Source organism: Phacochoerus africanus, chromosome 7 (assembly GCF_016906955.1).
Source record: "Phacochoerus africanus isolate WHEZ1 chromosome 7, ROS_Pafr_v1, whole genome shotgun sequence".
Classification (NCBI taxonomy): Eukaryota; Metazoa; Chordata; class Mammalia; order Artiodactyla; family Suidae; genus Phacochoerus; species Phacochoerus africanus.
In genome coordinates this window covers 87572751-87593422 of record NC_062550.1, presented here as the reverse complement: position 1 = coordinate 87593422, position 20672 = coordinate 87572751, and the positions used below count along the sequence as shown (strand labels likewise).

The following is a 20672-nucleotide window of genomic DNA, read 5'->3' as shown; positions in this document are numbered from 1 at the left end:
GTTTCCTTACCGCTGAACCACAATGGGAATTCCAGTAATTGCATATTAATTATTGCTTTTCTTTTATTTCTTATTGGCTTAAATAATTTTCTTATTGTTTAATAAAACTTTTATAGTTTATTTCGTTTTGGGTAGCCTGCATATAGTACTGTAAAAGTGAGCAATAGCTGTAGTTTTCCGTGATATATAATTTTACAGTATTCCATCCGGTAACTTTGAGCCCGTCAGTAGAAAATTTGAGTAATTTCTTTTCCTAATCCTTTTCAACTTTAAATCACAGTTTATTTTATTTCCATCTTTCTTGCAGAAGTATGCTTTTCACAGGACACTATATTCAATATGCTGCGATTAAACCATAATTGAAAAGAATATTAAAAAGAACGTGTAATCTTTACATATAAAATCAAAATCTTTGATGTACAGCAAAAACCAACACAACACTGTAAATCAACCATGTATCAATTTAAAAGAAAGGAATATGGTGCTTTTTAAACCAACTAAATTGTTTTCTGCATTTCTTTTTTTCTTTTTTCTTTTTTTGTCTTTTTGCCATTTCTTGGGCCGCTCCCGCAGCATATGGAGGTTCCCAGGCTAGGGGTCGAATCGGAGCTATGGCTGCCAGCCTACGCCAGAGCCACAGCAACATGGGATCCAAGCCGCTTCTGCGGCCTACACCACAGCTCACGGCAACGTCGGATCGTTAACCCACTGAGCAAGGGCAGGGATCCAACCCGCAACCTCATGGTTCCTAGTCGGATTCGTTAACCACTGTGCCACGACGGGAACTCCCACTGCATTTCTTAGTTTACTTTTTTTTTTGAAGATAAGAGTTTAATTGATATTAGGGTCCTGACTCAAAAGTATTCTATCTTAACAAATTCTCAGTGAAAAAGTAGGGTGTGAAATATATATCAAATTTATCAAGGGAATATTGATAGAATTTTGATAAAATAGCTCCTAAATGTCAGGTTTTAGTAACTATATTATAGTTATATTTAGAAATAGAAAACTTTATATAGGACAAATATACTTTTTACATGTTGTTAAAGTATGTAGTTTAAGAATGACTGGAACCTGAATTAGAGAAACATATTGAAAGCCCAGTAAAACTGATCACTTGGTGGGAGAATTTTGTCCTTTTTATAATGCAAATGACCCTGAGGAAATATTCTTAGCAAACAGATATATAGTAAAGCTTCTCAAATTCCAATTACTTTATTTAAAATGGTATGCAATGGAAGTCATTCCTTACTTTTAGCTACCTGGTATCCTGGCAATCATAAATTCTTTCTGAAAGAAGTCAGGGGAATTAATAAATATGGGAATTTCCTGTATTAATAAAGGATGATAGCTTTTAAACCTATTTTTATTTTTGGGATTTTAACATATACCTAGTTGAAGATTACACTAACACTTAAGTATTTTGTTCTGGATTGCAAAGACTTTAAATGACTAATTCGGTTTACTTCTCTTAATAGGTTCGTGTAAATTCATTAGTGTGCTTAGGAAAGATTTTGGAATACTTGGATAAGTGGTTTGTGCTTGATGATATTCTGCCCTTCTTACAACAAATTCCATCCAAAGAACCTGCGGTCCTCATGGGAATTTTAGGTAGCTGAAAACTTAATGTCATTTGATGCTACTTTATCATTTCATAGTCATGCAAGTACGCTTTCCAACCTGTAAAACCATTTTGCTCTCTTTTCATGTCTAAGCACTCAGTAACTAAAGAATGATGGGGTAAATGTCATGATATAACTTTCCTTTTTGTTAATTTTAGCAAAAGTGGTAGAACTTGACATTTTCAAAGGAATAAGACATTTGGGAATCATAGCTTCACAAATATCATGATGGCATATAGTTTTCCCTGTAAAATGATAATTAATAAGAGAGGCAAACAAAGATCTTTGAAATGCTGATACCAGTCTTCATAGTAATTGGGGTATCCAGTTTGTAAGAAGCACTGTTCTGGGTCTTTTTTTGCGTTCTCTGATCTTTGTCCTCCTTAAAATCCAAAGAGGTAGGTACTCTTATTTCTGTTTTACAGTAAGCAGACTGAGGCTCAGAGAGGTGAAATAAGTTGTTTAAGATTATACAACTGGTAAGTGGTAGAGCTGGGTTTTATTTTTTGTTTGTTTGTTTTTGCTTTTTAGGGTTGCACCTGTGTCATATGGAAATTCCCAGGCTCTTGGGGTTGAGTTGGAGCTACAGCTGCCGGCCTACACCACAGCCACAGCAACACGGGACCTGAGATGCACCTGCAACCTACACCATAGCTCATGGCAATACTGGATCCCCAACCCATTGAGCGAGGCCAGGGATCAAACCCGCATCCTTATGGATACTAGTTGGATTTGTTTCTGATGTGCCACAACGGGAAATCCTAGAGCTGATTTTTAATTCAGTTATGTTTAAATCCGAACAGGTATTTTTTCACTGCTAAGTGTTGTGCTGATGAAGCATTATTAGTCTTGCAGCACATTCTATTCTGTCAGTATAATTATAAATCACTTTTTCAAAAAACTCTGAAATTGTTTATAAATAGATAGGGCCCAATGCTGGAAATGCTGGGGTCTGCTGTACTAACAGAGATAGACATAGCTTTAGTATCACAGAAGCATTAACATTTTACTAAACTTGAAGTTCTTGTTTAATTCTGAAGAAAAACTGTGTTATTCAGCCATGTATCTTTAATACCTCCTGTAGTGCCTGATCTATTGAAAGTCCTCAGTAAGTATTTGTTGGAATGGTCAGTAAGTCATCTGTCGTGAAGCTCTGTAGACACAGAACTTTGGTGGTACAGTGTGAACCTTTTGAGCTCAAAGAAGTTAGTCTTCTTGAGAAGGAGGTTGACATAGTGGAAAGAGTCCTAACCTCAGTCCTGGCTGTGCCAGTTCCTGGAGTGACTTTGAAGAGTTTCTTGATCTATCAAATGAAGATGAAAATAATGTCATTATAGGAGTTTTGTGAGAATTCAGTGAGAAAAACTGGAGGGAAAGTAATGAGCATAGTGCCTCTCAAATAAGCACTGAGTGGGCACTTAAAGTCATTCTTGGAAGTCATAAGTGGAGTGTGCATTAACAGGAAAATAATAGGAGATGGTGTGTTCTAAAGCTTTGGATTATATAAAAAATGGTTATAACACAAAAACATTCAGAGACCGAGGAGCAGATGTGTTCAGTTTGCCAAATGAAGGAAATGTGGAATAGGTGTAACAAGCAAGGTCTTGAAAGTTGAGTAGAGAGGTAAGGCAAGAGAAAACAATGTGTGGAATTGAGTTAAATTAAGTTCAGAGATGTTGAGTCTGATTGGTTAAAGAAATGAATAAGGTGTAGAACCTATCCTTAGACACTTGGGAATGGATGTCTTAAGTTTGAATGAAAGGTCTAAAATATATATTTAGATGTTTTCAGGATAGAGAGACTTTCCATAGCCTTACTGCTGCATCCAGGAACTCTGCATAGTTCTGATAGGCTTTTAATGTTATACTATCATTAAATAGTGCCCGTAAACCAAAAGAATACAGGATAAATATGTCATGGTATGTTAATTCTAAGCCAACAGTAAAGCTGAAATCATTCTAATCCATATGTAACAGCATCCTTGTTCTAACCATTGATAAGGAAAAATTTGTAACTATACTGCTTATCACAAAATTTCATAAATACGCTTGTTACAATTTCTATTAATTTATGGTATTGAATTGTAATATATGTCTTTATTCCTTACTGTCAGGTATTTACAAATGTACTTTTACTCATAAGAAGTTGGGAATTACCAAAGAGCAGCTGGCGGGAAAAGTATTGCCTCATCTCATTCCCCTGAGTATTGAAAACAATCTTAATCTCAATCAGGTAGGAGTAGTTTTTTCTTTATTTGATTTATTTGGCTTACTGTTTTCTTGCCATTGAATATATAAATATATTACATCTAAATATTGCTAAAGCAGGGAAAAATATGTCAAAGAGTTAAATGAAGAAGGTTTGTGGGTTCAAAGTAAGGAGTATATCAGTTGGAAGGATGAATCATTGAAGGCCTTACTGAGAGATAGTAAATGAGCAGAATATTGAAAGATACGTAGGATTTGGGGCTACTTCAAATTTGTAGCTTGGAAATTGACATGAACAAAGGAAAAAATATGTTTGGGTTGTATATTTATTATTTATTGCTTCCTAACAAATCACCACAAACTTGGTTTAAAACAACATGTATTTATTATCTCACAGTTTCTGTCAGTCAGCCAAGCCAGGGCATGGATTCTCTGCTCAGAGTTTCTCACAATGCTGCAGTCAAAGACTGGGGTCTCATCTGAAGACTCAATTGGGGACGACCTGTTCCTAAGCTCACTTCAGTGGTTGCTGGCAGGGTTCAGTTCCTTTTGGGCTGTTGGACCACCATTCATTGTTCTGTGTTTGCTGGATGCCACTTTAGGTTCGTTGCTTCATGGGCTTCTGACAAAGCAGCTTGATTTCATCAAAGCCAGAAAGAGAGTCTGCTAGAAAGATGGAAGTTATAGTCTCTCACAGTGTAGTCAAGGAGATACCATCCCATTACCTTTGCCATATTCTGTTGGTTATAAGCAAGTCACAGGTCCTGCCTAGGATCAAAGATAGGGGATTACACAAATGCAGAGTAGCAGAATGAGATAACAGGGGACCATTTTAGAGTCTGTCTGCATAGGGAATGAATAATCCAGTTTGACTGAGAGATACCTATAATATAATAGGGGAGTAATGAGAGAAAGATAAATTGAGACTAGAATGGTAGACTTAGAATGCCTGTCTTGTTTAGGTGTTTGAACTTTCAAGATGTGGTGAATGTCTGCGCAAAGGGTTTATATACTCAAGAATTACTGCAGAATTTATGTCTATGCATACCTCTGTCATTGTAGTTGTCACAGCTATATACTTACGTCTCTGACTTTCTCAGAAAGCTGGTGATTACAGCTTATTCTTCATTATATCCCCAGCACTTAGTATGGTGCCAGAAACAAAAATTATTGTTGAACTGAGAGAAAATTTGAGGCACAGAGTAATGACAAGGCATTTTATTCGCCATAGAACTGGTATTTAATGATTTATAATGGAAACAACTGGTAAGGGTTATTATTTAACTGAGAGTGTCAGAGATAGATAGGTTGGCAAGTTTTGGAATTAAGGACTGAAAGTGAAGTAGAACAGTGAGGGAAGCAGAAAGCTGAGAGTTAAGCAAGAGAGCTTTTGGCATAGGGGACAGTGCTGACTGAATGGAGTTTTGGAATTAGAGAAGCTTGTAAAATTAATCACATCTAAAATTTCATTTCTCAAAGTGGTAACATAAGCCCCTGAAAGTTTGTATCCTTAGATTTCAGTTTTTGGCTTTGTAGTTTCTTCATTTATTGGATTGGCAAGAAGTGAGACCGAGGGTTGGGGGGAAATAGGATGATAGCATGCCTAAGATAGTCTTAAGCTTTTGGTCATTTCTGTTCTTGGTCCTCATATTTATGACTTAGGATGTTTTAAAATAGTCTCAAATGTTTATTTTATTTTATTTTTTTCTTTTTTGTTTTATTACTCAAATGAATTTATCACATCTGTAGTTGTATAATGATCATAACAATCTGATTTCACAGGATTTCCATCCCACAGCCCAGGCACATCCTCCCACCCCCCAAACTGTCTCCTCTGGAGACCATAAGTTTTTCATTGTCTGTGACTCAGCATCTGTTCTGCAAAGAAGTTCCGTCTGTCCTTTTTTCAGATTCCACATGTCAGTGAAAGCATTTGATGTTGGTGTCTCATTGTATGGCTGACTTCACTTAGCATGGTAGTTTCTAGGTCCATCCATGTTGCTAAAAATGCTGTTATTTCGTTCTTTTTGATGGCTGAGTAATATTCCATTGTGTATATGTACCACATCTTCTGGATCCACTCCTCTGTCGATGGACATTAAGGTTGTTTCCATGTTTTGGCTATTGTAAACAGTGCTGCAATGAACATTGGAGTACATGTGTCTTTGCAAGTCGTGGTTTTCTCTGGATAGATGCCCAGTAGTGGGATTGCTGGGTCAAATGTTTATTTTAGAATATATACTTCCATTTGAAATGTGCTTTCTCCAGCTTTATGGTTATTTTTCAGGGGTCTGTTTGCATCAAATATTTTGATTCATATCTTCTAGTATTTTACAATAATTAGTATGGATGTGATCTGCTTTCCTATTCATTTCGTGGACACAATTCCTAATTCAAGACTGCTCTCTTTTGTTGGCTTTGATTTAAAATAATCTAATTATATTATGGATAATATGAAAAAGATAAAGTAATTTTAGGAAAACACATTTTTAGCATTTGATTTAAAAAAGAGCAAATACCATGCAGCAATCAAAACAGTCACAGCCTGTGTTGGCGATGGTTCCTGGGGCCAGCCCCAGATTCAGTGACTCAGCAAGAGGAACCCTTCTAAAATCTGAGTTCCTGGATACCAGCCATGGGCCAACCTTGCAAGTGGGCTTTTTCCAAGAGGAGCAGTGCAGGCCTAGTATGCTTCGACAATATAGGTGAATCTCATGAGCATAATGTTGAGCAGAGGAAGCCACATGTGGAAGAGGATCTACTGAGTGATCCAATTTATATGAAACACAGACAGTTAAAACTACGCTGTTAGAGGCCAGAATGGTGTTTACTCACACAGCAGTGAGGAAGGTGTAAAATGACCAGAACGCAAGGAAGCTTCTAGGGTGTTGCCCTTGTTCTGTTTCTTTTTCTGGCTACTGGTTAAATTCAGTTTGTAAATTTTTGGACATATGCATATATATGTATACTTTTTTGTTAGTATGTTATATTTTGTTAAAAAGTTAAAAAAAACTAATCAGCAGGGAGTCAGTCGTGGTAAACTGCTAAGGAAGTATGCCTTTTGTTACTCTTATGGTAAGACAAAGGATGAATGGATGGCAGAGCATGGTGAGAAGCAGGGTGATACAGTAGAAAAGAGCATGAGCTTTGGAGACAGACTTAGTGTGCATTTTAATTTTACCATATAGGTCACTTAATATTTCTGAGTAAGTTGCTTTCTCTCTTGCTGAGTCTGAGTTCCCTCATTTATAAAATAGAAATATTAATAAACTTTCTTTGAAGAGTTGAGAATTAATAAAATAGTGCATTTATAAGCACCCAGCCCAAAGATGTAAAATTTGGGGATGGGAAGAAAGCAGTTTCTAGATTCTTCCTGTAATATATGGTATTATTCAAATAAATTGTTCATGATGATCCTGAATTACCTTAAGCATTATCATTTAACTGAAGTTTAACCAAAGCTTAGACTAAATTAAGACGCTGAGTTAGATACACTTTCTGAACTTTAACTATTTGGAAGTTAGATTATGTATATTTAATATTTCTACTAACTTTTCAAAAAACAAGGTTTATTTTAGTCAATCATGTCATTTGTACAGTCTGAATAAAGAGTAAATATTTTTTTGGCTGCATCCATGGCATGTGGAAATTCCTAGGCCAGGGTTCAAACCCAAACCACACCTGTAACCAGAGCCGCAGCAATGACAATACCAGACCCTTAACCCACTGAGCCCTGAAGGAACTCCCAAGAGTAATTTTTTATGCATTATTAAGCAGATTGTTTTCAGATATGCACAAATTGAGATAGTTTTGTTGGATTATTCTAGAAAAATCAATATATAATATAACTGCTGGGATGAATTTACGTAAGAGTGCTGAATAATAGTTGTTAGACAACTTAGGATATAAAATTCATTGAAACATGTTTTCTGGAACTTAAAAGTCTCATCAACTATATCACCACCATACATAGAGAGTGAAAGCTTGCCACGACACTTGAGTTAAAATACACTGTTCTTGTGACATCAGTACAATTAGTGGGTCATAGTCTGATAAAAATAGAGAATATTATAACTCGTTGAATTATCTTATTAGATTACCTTTGTTGCTAACTCGAAACATGATAATCATATCAATTTCTTATTATACCAGTTCAATTCTTTCATTTCCGTCATAAAAGAGATGCTTAATAGATTGGAATCTGAACATAAGACTAAACTGGAGCAACTTCATATAATGCAAGAACAGCAGAAGTAAGTAGGTTGCATATGAATTGCACACGGTCCAGGACTAACATTAAAGTTATATCATGATTGATTTTCTGGAATATGGACTAGAAAAATTGAAGCATTTCAGTTTGACTGTATGTAAAAAACATAAAAATTTTCCAACGTGTTGACCTGAGTTGAAATACTGTGTTGTTCCAAATCTGATGTTGTTTTTGAATATGAAAGCATAATATAATCTTTGCATTTTTCTCTACATAAGGAAAATTCTGATTCTGAAAAAATGTCTTGTCACATTAATCACTGGCATTGTAAACTTGGGGTGCTGATCACCAAGAGTACCACATAAAAATGTTTTTCAAATCTCTGAAACCCTGGTGTTTTGATTTCTCCCTTTCTCTTTTCTCTAACCCCAGAAACATTTATAGAGAATTCATTTAATATGTAGTACCATAATATCTACATCTTTTCTGTTTGTTTTTTTTTAGGGAGGATTTTCTAAATTATTTGCACAATACTAGTATTCAGAGGAGGAGGGGAAATATGAAAATTATTCAATGGAAAATCCCAGGTTCTATGATCAAATTGGCCATGCTTATGGCATGCAGAAGTTCACAGCAGTGACAGTGCTGGATCCTTAACTGCTAGGTCACCAGGGAACTCCCAAATCTCCACTATATTCTTTGCCCCAGAGAAAAATGCATGATTTTAGACTACCCGTTAAAATTTAATCCTGAGCCTAAAGACATCCCAAAATCAGTAAAGTTGATACCAATAATGGGCTAAGTCTCCCAAAAGAAACTTTTTAGCTTCTGCTCCAGTGTAAGAGGAAAGCTTTATGAAAGTAAATATACAGGGTGTAGAATGACATGAAATAGCCCTTTGTATGTGCTAAGTATTCTGAGATGTATATATTTATAATGTTTGATGGATTTACTATATTAATATAGGAACCTGAAAAATCTTTAAAAATTACAACAAAAATTTCCTGTTTTTAAACTTGAGGTGTAAATGCACCTTCTCTTTTTCTTCTTCCTATCTAAATCTTATCCATTTTTCAAGTTGTAGGTCTTGCCCACATCACTCATTCAGTGATTAGAACATCTATTGTTAGAATCACAGGTTCTGAACTAAATCATATTAAGTTCCTCATATCAGATCTTGTCTCTTAGGGAGCTATAACTCTCCAGTGGTAAGAACCATGCTTGCTTGGTTTTGTGACACCCTGAATAAATTGTCCGGTAAATCTCAAATATTGAGTTAAAAAAAAAAAAAAAAAGGCTGGTATACAAATGTTACTTTTGGGGGCAAGCAGACACTAATAGTAGTAAATAATGAAAAAGATTGTGACTTTCCGTAAAGAATGAAGTTGAAGTTTAGATTATAATAAATTTCATGTGGATGAACTATTTTTAGTATGTGTATTTTAAAAATATGTATTTCTTATTATTGCTTTGTCATAAGCCAACTCTCTCTTACAGATCTTTGGATATAGGAAATCAAATGAATGCTTCTGAGGAGACAAAAGTTACAAATGTTGGGTCTCAGGTAAGAAAATATGTAGATTATTCTAATTTTGGTAAAAAATGCTTGACAGTATGCTTTATTTCCAGGGGTTCAGATCTTTAGGGATTGAAATCACAATTTTGCGTTTTCATTCAGGTGATGGACGTTTTTTCTATTTCAGCAGATTGACAAAGTCTTTAACAACATTGGAACAGACCTTTTGACTGGTGGTGAATCAGAAAATAAAGAGGATGGGTTACAGAATAAACATAAAAGAGTAAGTTTCTTTGCGGTTCTTTGAGTATTTGTATTTATATTATATGACTTCAATAAACTATAGATTTTTGTTGGGAAATATTGTTTACCTTAATAAGAAACATTCCTTAATTATTTTTATGAAATTTAAAAGTTATCAGTGGATCATGACCTGACCCATGTTGAGAAATAACATGCTTAAGGTGTTTAACTTCCTTTATTATTCAGTCTCCCATGTGGTAACATGGCTAGATCCACCTGACCTCTTTATCCTTTCTCTTGCACCTTGCCAGTCACATCTTTTGATAAATTCTACAGTGTCTGCTCTGCTTCTGTTTTCAATAAATATGAGTACCTGTGTGTGTAGCCAAGAAATTACTGGACAATGTGGTTTATAGAATTGTTAAGAGCATATACTGTGAGCTAATAGGTTAGTAAAGATGTTGCAAGAAAAAGACAGACCTTAAAGATAACCAACAAGGACCTACTGTGTAGCACAGGGAACTATATTCAGTATCTTGTAATAAGATATAATGGGTGAGGATCTAAAAAAAGAACATATATATATTTACATGTATATATGTAACTGACTCACTTTACTGTAGACCTGAAACTAACACATTATAAATCAGCTGTATTTCAATAAAAATCTTTAAAAACATACAAAAATAAATTAAAAAGTGACCACCCTCCTCCCAAAAAAGAAAAAGGCATTGAATTTAATGCAGATATTAGCAGTGAAAGAAGTTGTTCGTGTTAAAAAAAAAAAAAAAGTTTTTTTCTTTTCTTTTTTTTTTCTTCTTTTTAGGGCCACACCTGTGGCATATGGAGGTTCCTAGACTAGGGATCTGTCTAATCAGAGCTGTTGCTGCCGGCCTACGCCAGAAGCACAGTAACCCCAGCTATGTCTGTGTTCTACCCCACAGCTAACGGTAATGCTGGATCGAGGCCAGGGATCAAACCCTCAACCTCATGGTTCTTGGAATTCGTTTTCACTGCACCACAATGGGAACTCCGAAAAAGAAGTTTTTTTCCTTCTTACTTAAGCTTTTTTATGCGTTCCTAAAATATTTTTGGAGTGAGAATACGATTGAACAAGAATCTCCTGATTTTTTAAAATGATGTCACCTAATCAGTATTCTCATTGTCTGGGAAAAATGCTTCTATTTTAGCATGGATCCTGTGAGCTTCTACCTAAAGTTAAATCTAATGGTAATTCGAAACACTGTGGCAATCAGTGATACAGTAGTAGTTTGTAGACTACTTGGTAGCATCAAAAATACCAGAAAAGAAATCTACTGTTTTACAAATGTACAAATGGAGTTATGAAGATGGCCAGTTGATTTTGTTTTGTTTTGTTTTAAGGCATCACTTACACTTGAAGAAAAACAAAAATTAGCAAAAGAACAGGAGCAGGCACAGAAGTTGAAAAGCCAGCAGCCTCTTAAACCACAAGTGCACACACCTATTGCTCCAGTCAAACAGGTCAGAGTTCATTTCATTTGTGTAATTCAGGAATACGACTTTTAAGGAGTAAGGAAGTATAGAACTTTGTCTACCTAGTAGTGTTTTATAATAATGTATTTCAGAAAATACTATTTATATGTAGTGTCTAATAAATATGGACATGAAGGATTTTCCAACAACTCCTTAAGAGCCTGCCTGATGTATAAAGTTTTGAGATAATGCTTGTTACCAATAAAGAGGAAGCTAGATGAACAGGAGGTTTTCTTAAAAAATGTTAGGTCTCATGGTACTAGTTCAACTCTGTTCACTTTGAAATGATCAGGAATATTATATTCATGCATTTACATATTTTAGAGAAAAAACTGATTTTCAGTTTTTGTCTTTATCTGTTATGGTCAGGTTTGTAACTTGATTTAGGAATACTTACCTGTATGTTCTGACCAGTATTTATTTCCTGCTGTGTTCCAGGCACTGTTCTAGGTGCTTATGTTATAGCAGTGATTAAGGTTTCTGCTTGTAGAAAGCTTACACTCTTATTGGTTTCAGAAATAACGTTATCTTAAAAGCTAGCTTTAAATTTTTTTTGTTACTTCTTAATCATTAAAATTCCTCCTCTAGGAAAAATCTTTGTGGGCCAAGAGGCAAAATAAAGAGTATTTTGTAGATACTTACATAAGAACAGAGAAAATAAATTTAAAAAATATTTTTTGATAAAATTTATAGAGTATCATTTTCTGTAATACAGATCTAATGAGAAAAATGCAATTCTGTTTTTTTATGGAGGGCAGTGGGGGAGAGATTTTATTTAATTAGAGTTCACAAGTTAATGTTTCCTGTCATCAAATTGTTTGCAAATGTTCATCTTTTAAAAAGCCTTACTAAAATATGTGGCAAGCTGGATTTGGCCATGGTTAGCAGTCTGTCGAGCTTATTTTTAACTCATCCTTTATAAGATAATTTATCAGATGTTTTGATTTTAAAGTGAGTTGGAATTCTTGGAGATAAAGTAATTTCCTCATATTTTTCAGACTAAGGACCTGACAGACACATTGATGGATAATATGTCATCTTTGACCAATCTTTCTGTTAGTACCCCTAAAATTTCTTCTTCAAGTACCTTCACTTCTGTTCCTTCCACGGGCCTTGGCATGATGTTTTCTACACCAATCGATAACACAAAGAGAAATTTAACCAATGGCCTAAATGCTAACATGGGCTTTCAGACTTCAGGATTCAACATGCCGGTTAATACAAATCAGAACTTCTTCAGTGGTCCAAGCACACCTGGAGTGACCAAGATGACATTGGGAGGAACACCTTCCACTTTGCCAAACTTCAATGCTGTGAGTGTTCCTCCCGCTGGTGCGAAGCAGACTCAACAGAGACCCACAGATATGTCTGCTCTTAACAATCTCTTTGGCCCTCAGAAACCCAAAGTTAGCATGAACCAGTTATCACAACAGAAACCAAATCAGTGGCTTAATCAGTTTGTACCTCCTCAAGGGTCTCCAGGTATGGGCAGTTCGGTGATGGGAACACCGATGAACACGATAGGACAGTCTGCCTTCGGTATGCAGGCTAATCCTTTCTTTAACCCACAGAACTTTGCACAGCCACCGACTACTATGACCAATAGCAGTTCAGCTAGCAATGATTTAAAAGATCTTTTTGGGTGAGGTGTCTTGCTCCTATTTTTGAAGGATCACTTCAGTTTTAATCATGGGTGAGCTGATTTACGTATTTATACAGTTGGCTTGGAGGAACTACTTCCATGGGAAAGTGAATCGTTCTATGGCAGGAAAAAGCCTGTTTTCATGCCAGCATAATAGTTGTTTGGACTCCTACCAGTTGAGGTTTTTAAAGCTTTGAGGATTTTTTTTTCCTCTTACCAACTCCTCTTCAGGTTTTTAAAAGACCCAACCCATATCAGTCTCAATGAGAAAAAAAGATACCTGAGTATCCTCAATAGCAGAATTTTTAAATCAAATGTTTATTTTGCTTGTAAATCTTGGTGTTAATTAAAAATTGAGTTGATGGTAATTGCAAGTTTCATCTATTAAATAATACATGGTACACAATCTGTCTTCACAGGTCATTAGTCCTCCTTTTAATATGTGAAAAATCTTGATGCTGTATTGATTTGTTTGCATTTAATGTGACTGAGTGAGAAAAGGATAAACATAATGAAAAGGATCAGGTCGTTTGCTTTTTCCAATCTTAATACTTCTCAGATGAGCTAATGTTTAGTAGAAAAGACTGAGCAAATACTGCAAAATTTAACCTTGATTTCATTGGTTTAAGCTACAGGCATCATTAACCATCATAAATGCAAACTAATCATTGTAAATTATATTTTAGCATGGTCTGCCTCAAATAGTAATGTATTTTTCTGCATTTACTTGGGTATGTTTAGAATCATTTTTTTCCTATTGTATCACAGACAGAAGAGGTATGTACTGATTTGTACAGATATTTGACAAAGCCACTGATGTCCTTTCCCTGACTACTGCCTTCATATTTCATTTTGAGTTCAAACTTCTGAGGTTGCAGCATAGATGAATTGCATTTTCAAAAGGAGATTTGTAAGAATTAAACTATATTTAATGAGTAAACTTTTGAGATTTCTGCTGTATTGTTTCAAATGTAATAAACTTTACCTCTGTAAAAATGAGCACTTGTATCTTCTGGTTACCAACAGATTACTTTTCATCTTGTTATGATAAAGTCTGACTTCATCAATTACTGCATCTGAAATTTAATTCTTTTCTAGGAATTTCAGGACCTTTCATTCATACATTTCCATGTCTGTAATTAGCCATTTTTAGGAAGGAAAGAATAAATTCTTCTAACAGGGAACATGCTTTCTTCTTCGAAGCCTTTCTCTGAGACTCCTCTTTGATTTGTTGATTAGCCAGCCACGGAGTCTTTATGCTATAAATGTCATTGTATTTTATTAAATTATATTCCATCATTACATTATAACTTTAAATTGATCTTTCAGAGAGAATTATATATAATTGCTACCATATTTTGTGGTTCTTAATTATCTGAAACCAGCAGTCATTTAAAAGAAATCGTACAAAGTTTAGTGTGCTGACACTATATTTATTCATTGAAAAATTTATATACACACAGGGCTCATACAGTACTTGATTATAAAATGTAATTTGGTTTTAATATTGCTGGCAACATTCAGTTAGAGGATACTTTAAAAAATAAAAAATCATCTTTCTGTTTGGGTTCTGTTTGACCTATACTTTGTTATATAATTTTAGTAAAAGGACTCATAGGAATGCTGACAAAACTTACGCAAGAAATGAAAAGTACTAGGAAGATCAAATATTTTTGGCAAATATACTCATACCTTGACCAGATTATCTGTCTTGTTTGTAAACAGTGTCTATCTTGAGAAAAGTTTACATGTGGAATAAAATTGCTTAATGTTGAAGAATTTTCCTTTGTAACAATTCTAGTCACTGTTCATTAGGAAATCGCTTTTTATTCTGTAAAGTAACTTGTGGTGAACTCCTAAGCAGAAGGAAAACTTAATATAACAATTTATATAATTTGAACTTCTAAATATAGATTATTTGAAAAATATGTGTAATTCTTAGGTAATTTTCAAATCTTGATATTTGCTTATTCATTGAGGTAATGGTGCTACATTTTAAGAAAAATTTCTACATTGTTCCTACTTTCTTGAAGGTGTTTTGTTTAAATCATTTCTATCAGTTGAACTGTTACGACTGCCTTTTTCTGTTGCGAAATTGCCTCTTAAAATAGTGCTATTTTTAGGCTTATATTTCTCTGTGAACAAAATTTTCAAAGTACGAGATCACCTTAAAGTTATTTTAGATATTGACAGCATTTGAATCCCTTGTGCTTAGAGTAGAAAATTGGTAGGTTAAAAAGCCCATGTAGACAAAAAATACAAGACAGATTCCCTTTTATTTGAATTGTTTCTTTATTCTCCTAATGCTAAAGTGTGAAATATGTAGAGGATGCACAAAAGGAAATGAAAATAGACTTTGTACTTGGCTGGGGTTTATTTGTTTTGTTTTTATTTTGGAGCACTTATAACCCTTCTTTTCACCTGAATAAGTTAAGGAAGTAGGAGATTTTTTTTTTTTTTAAACCTGTAAAAATACCTCACATGATTGCTTTTACATATTAAAGGAAAAGGTATATGTGAAAGTACCTGAGAGCAAGCACAGGGTATGCACCAAATAAATTTCAGCTTTGATAAAACTTTACATATTAAGTTGTGATTTCATGCTTTGTTATTTACTTACCTTGAAATAATTTAGAACAAATCTATAACATTTCAAACTCTATAGGACTCAGAGTATTTATGTTAGTGGCTTTTAAACTATAACACTCAGTAAGAAATATATATTACATTACAAACTTAAGTATGTGAAATTTATACTTGAAGCAGACGTTTCTGAAAATCTGTAATATATATCGTGTACTCTGATTTTTTAAAAAAGTTCTTTCCTATTAATGAAAAAACTGGTTACAATCTCTAAAAGGATTTCATTTTGTAGTTTGAGTAAAACTGACATAATTCTGCACTCTCTCTCCCCAAGCAGATGTAGAAACAAGAGGGTCAGAGATTTACATGGCCTAACCCAGGGAAGGTCAGAGTCAGGAATACAGAAGCTAGATTTTTTTCTGATCTGCAGTCCAATGCCCTCTACCATATTGGCATCCTTTATGTCCTTTATTGTATGAATTCTTCTGGAGTTGCTTTTGTGGAGACAGTTTAATGTAGTAAGTATTATGTATTCAGTATTTATTTGGCACCGTAAATATATCTATGTTAGAAAAATTGACATTGAAAAGGGAGATGATGGAACAGAAATGGAAATAGTCAAAACCAGCCTCTGGGCTGCTGCTCTGAGTTGTGGATGAGGAATGGTTGGGGGAACCAGGTTAGCAGTGCTTGCAGTACCCAGGATGTAGGAATTAAAGCATATAACCTCGAGGAGGGGACAGTGTGGTTGAAAAAGACATTTCGCCAAAATGGAGCTTGTTAGATATTAGTAATTTCTTCTGCCCAAAGTAGCTTAGTTTCTCCAGCCATTCAGGGAGGATTTAACTACTTGGAGTGCAGAACATGTATGTAATTTAAAATTTTTTAGTAACCACATTAAAAAGTAAAAGCAGAAGACATTGTAATAATTTATTTAACTGAACAAAGAAAATATCTTTTCAACATGGAATTGATACGAGTTAATGATACTATTTTATATATATTTTTTGTACTTAGTCTTGTGATCCAGTATGTATATTTTACACTTAGGACATCTCAGTTGTCAGGCTAGTCACATTTTGAGTACTCAGTAGCCACATGTGACAGGTAGCTACTGTATTAGATCTTGTAGGTATCTATGGAAGGTAAAAAGCCAAAAGACTGAACTGTGGCAGCTGCCCATTTAGAGTCTCCCAGCTCCAAATCCATCCTTCTCTGCCCTGCTCTGATACTGGAGCTGGACCCTATATACACGTCTCTTTGGCCAGCTTGGCAGAATATTAGTCTTCATCGGTAAAGGGCCCTGAGGTGGCACTGCAAAGCAACAGCAACAAGAAGTCACTTCTCTTCTGGATTCTGGTTCTCCATTTTTATTCACTGCAGGAGCCCAGCAGTCCCAGCAGAGAAGCCCCAGCTGTGCCTCAGTCACACTCTCCCTCTTTGGAACAGCTCCCATGGGCTGCTTTCCACCACTCCCTCAAGCAGCTGTCTCCCATGCTGGCCCTCTGACAAGATTCTTCACCACTGGAGGGCTGAATGTTCCTGTGGAGGCCACGCCTTTGCTGAAGTCTGGTGCTCAGACCCAGGGGTTGGAGTCGGGGAAAGAGAGCCTCTCCTAGTTCTTAGTTCCTTAATTTTCTTTTTACTTTCTTCCAGCTGCCTTTTTTTTCCCCCCCAACTGTTACTTCTGAACTCCTCCTTAGAATCATTTTCTTTTTCTTTTTAGTGCCAGACTGGCAGCCAGGCTAGGGGTCAAATTGGAGCTGCAGCTGACACCAGAGCCACAGCAACACCAGATCCAAGCAGCATCTGTGGCCTATGCTGCAATGTTAACCCATAGAGCAAGGCCAGGGATTGAACCCCCATCCTCACAGAGACAACATCAAGTCCTTAACCCGCTGAGCCACAATGGGAACTCCCAGAATTCTCTTCTATGCTTTTAAATAGCCACCTACTAGTTAACAGTTATTAAAATTTCCCAGTTTTTGTCTCCTGACTTCATTTTCACTAAGACCCCTCAATCAAGCCATTTAAAAGCGGGGCCATAAGATATGAATTTATGTGGCTAACAAAAGCCATGGGGAATTACATATATGCAGCTCATATTAAAACTTTCTAAAAGTTCTTTTGAGATGTGCCTTGAGTAGAAATATGATTTAGTTCCTTTTATATCTATATGATGCAATTTCAATTTTTCTCTTTTTTTCTCTTTTTTGGATATACATTCTTTTGTGTGGTGGCCTAGGTTGGGAAAGCCAAACACTGCATGGCTTTCATATCAAAGTAAATGAGATGGAGGCTGTAACTCTGTAATGTTCAGAGTTTGAATGTGGGAATCAACATTTATGCAGGTCCCTTTCAAGTCCCTGCCAGTCTGTAAATGCAGTGATCAGACACAAGTCATATATGAGGCATGTCCACAGGCACATTAGGAGCATAGAGTGCATGAACTTTGGAGCCAGGTAAAGTTGGGGTTTAGGGGGGTATGTTTAAAAATTATTTCAGGCTAAAATAGCATTCTTGGTCTATGAAGGTGGGATGAGTTGCTTTACATGGTTGTTCAGTTAGTACAGATCCAAAGTAGTTTTTTTTTTTTTTCTTTTCTTTTGATCTTTTTGGGCCACACCCATGGCATATGGAGGTTCCCAGGCTAGAGGTCTAATCAGAGCTGTTGCTGCCGGCCTACACCACAGCCACAGCAATGCGGGATCCAAGCTGAGTCTGCGACCTACACCACAGCTCACAGCAACACTGGATCCTTAACCCACTGAACAAGGCCAGGGATTGAACCTGCAACCTCATGGTTCCTAGTAGGGTTCCTTAACCACTGTGCCATGATGGGAACTCCCCAAAGTAGTTTTTAAGAGAATTGTGTCTCTCAGAAGGTCACTTTGTCTCTAAGATGACTTTTGTGAAGAGGAAAGGCCTCTCGCTGAGGTGGTATCCTCATTAGACTGCTCCAGTTTCTGCAGGCGATGGCATCTTTTCCCCAGCTCAAGTGATCATAATAGGCCTGTGCCTGATAGGTAATGATATCTATACCTGGATACTTGGCAGAGAACAACTCTAGCTCTCCATTGCCCATCATTAAAAAATCTCGAAAGGTTTATGGAGGAGACCAAAAATGGAGTCCAACTATTTCTCTAGAAATTCTGAATGAAATTAAACCCACTGTGAAGATCTTTGTGCCTAGGTTGCCTTGTTTTGGCCACATGTCAGTTTCCTTTGCCTCACTCAAGCTGAGCTGTATTGTGAAACTTATTTTCATGCTAAGGGTGACACTGGATCACCAACATACAATGCTTCCTTGAGGACCCACAGGAGAAATTTCAGCTTTCAGTTCATGAGTAAATGTGCTTCTAAGCACTAGTTTGCCCTTATCTCTTAATGTCTCTGAATAATGTAGCAAATGACATGTTAACAGCTGGGGAGTTCCAGCCAAATTTGCAGTCTAGCTATAGCAAAAGTATACAAGATGTTAATTGCATGTGTTGTTCAGTACTTACCTTCTGGCTTTAACTGATTTTTTTTTTTTTTTTGCCTTCTGTCTTTTTTTAGGGCTGCACCCACAGCTCATTGAGGTTCCCAGGCTAGGGGTCGAATCTGAGCTGTAGCTGCTGGCCTGTGCCACAACCACAGTAACACAGGATCCGAGCTGTGTCTGCAACCCACACCACAGCCCACGGCAATGCCAGATCCCCAACCCAATGAGCAAGGCCAGCGATTGAACCCACGTCTCCATGGATACTAGTTGGGTTTGCTAACCACAGAGGCACGACGGGAACTCCTGATTTTTAAAATTCTCATTTCTCCTTTGCTCTGATTTCCATTTTTAAAAAAGGTTTTGTATCATGTTCTTAGAAATGCTCCTTTTGGAATAAGGTCAAGTGTAAGTATGGAGTGAATGAGTTTAAATCTTATCTCTTTCACTAACTGACTGGAATAAGTTTTCTCAGCTATGAAAATGAAGATCACATCTTACAGGCTTATTAGGATTAAGTGAAGGAAAAGCGCGAAGCACCTGACAAGGCTCTTGACATATGGTAAGTGCTTGATAGATATCTCCATCCACCTTTCTTATGACGGATAGAAGCCTCTAACATAATATCTGCTTGAATGAAGACAGATACCGCACCCCACATTATTTGAGTACATTTGTTCTTCAGAAAACCAGCCAAAAATAGGTTATAGGCTTGGCACTGTGAGATTCTTGGGACACAAATAGTAGTGAAATAGAGGCTTTGTCTTCAAGGAATTTGCACTGTGGTTATGAAAATAGCTGAGTAAGCTGACAATTACAGGACAGTGTGGTATGTGCTGTGACAAATCTACACAGGAGGGAAGGCTTCTTCAGAGGAGATGGGGCCTGAGCTCAACTTTGCAGTAGCATTTTAAAAATTGTTTTTGGTGCTAATGACTGCTTAGGAATTAATTTTCCCAAATTAAGCTGGACACAATGGGAGGGGATTAAAGCAGGTAACTCCCAAAGTCCTTTTGAATTCTAAGATTACATGAAAACTCTTTGAATTAAAGTCAAATGATTTGATTACCAAAGTAGAATTAATGTTGGCTGAATAAGCCCAGAATGACACCAATGTAAGGAGTAAAATAAGTGAGCTAAAGTGGGTTGTTTTTTTAAGTCATAATTTATGCTTCGTTGCCTCTTTAAGAAGTTGGAGAATCTACGCTTGTGAGCTCAATAAAGATAAACCAAATAAATCTACTCCTTTAAAACTGGTTGGTTTCTGGGGGGAAAAATGTCTGGCATTAATGTATTTAGTCTGTAAACCACCAGATGTCACTGTTTCCCAAGTAATGACCCATTACATTTTTTTTTTTTTTTCAGGTACATTTTTGAACATTGACAGACAGGCTGTGACAGACTGATGTCTGGCTTGTAATATTGACTCTATAAGAAGGATAGGATCTCACAGGAAGTACTTGTCAGAGGTGTGTAGGTTTGTTCCGTCTTGATTTTTTCTCTTTTTCTTTTTTCTTTTTCAGCTACACCCATGGCGTAGGGAAGTTCCCGGGCCAGGGACTGAATCCGAGTCACATCTGTGACTGTGCCACACCTGCAGCAACGCCGGGTCCATAACCCACTGCCACGGCGACAAGCCAGTTTATTAACCCA

At 36.2% G+C, this 20672-nt stretch overlaps 1 protein-coding gene across 2 annotated transcripts in view; it reads left to right on the top strand.

Moving 5' to 3' along the window:
• Positions 1-15536, top strand: part of SCYL2 (SCY1 like pseudokinase 2) — a 66680-nt gene extending 51144 nt beyond the window's left edge. Inside the window, exons 12-18 of one of the 2 annotated variants that reach the window (XM_047788200.1) lie at positions 1479-1611; positions 3736-3854; positions 7982-8082; positions 9537-9603; positions 9743-9838; positions 11182-11301; positions 12312-15536. In XM_047788200.1, the coding sequence (XP_047644156.1) occupies positions 1479-1611; positions 3736-3854; positions 7982-8082; positions 9537-9603; positions 9743-9838; positions 11182-11301; positions 12312-12959 (1284 nt within the window). In that variant the 3' untranslated portion in view covers positions 12960-15536. The remainder of the gene's footprint in view (positions 1-1478; positions 1612-3735; positions 3855-7981; positions 8083-9536; positions 9604-9742; positions 9839-11181; positions 11302-12311) is intronic. The other variant, XM_047788201.1, reaches the window with a different exon arrangement.
• Positions 15537-20672: the final 5136 nt, after the last annotated feature.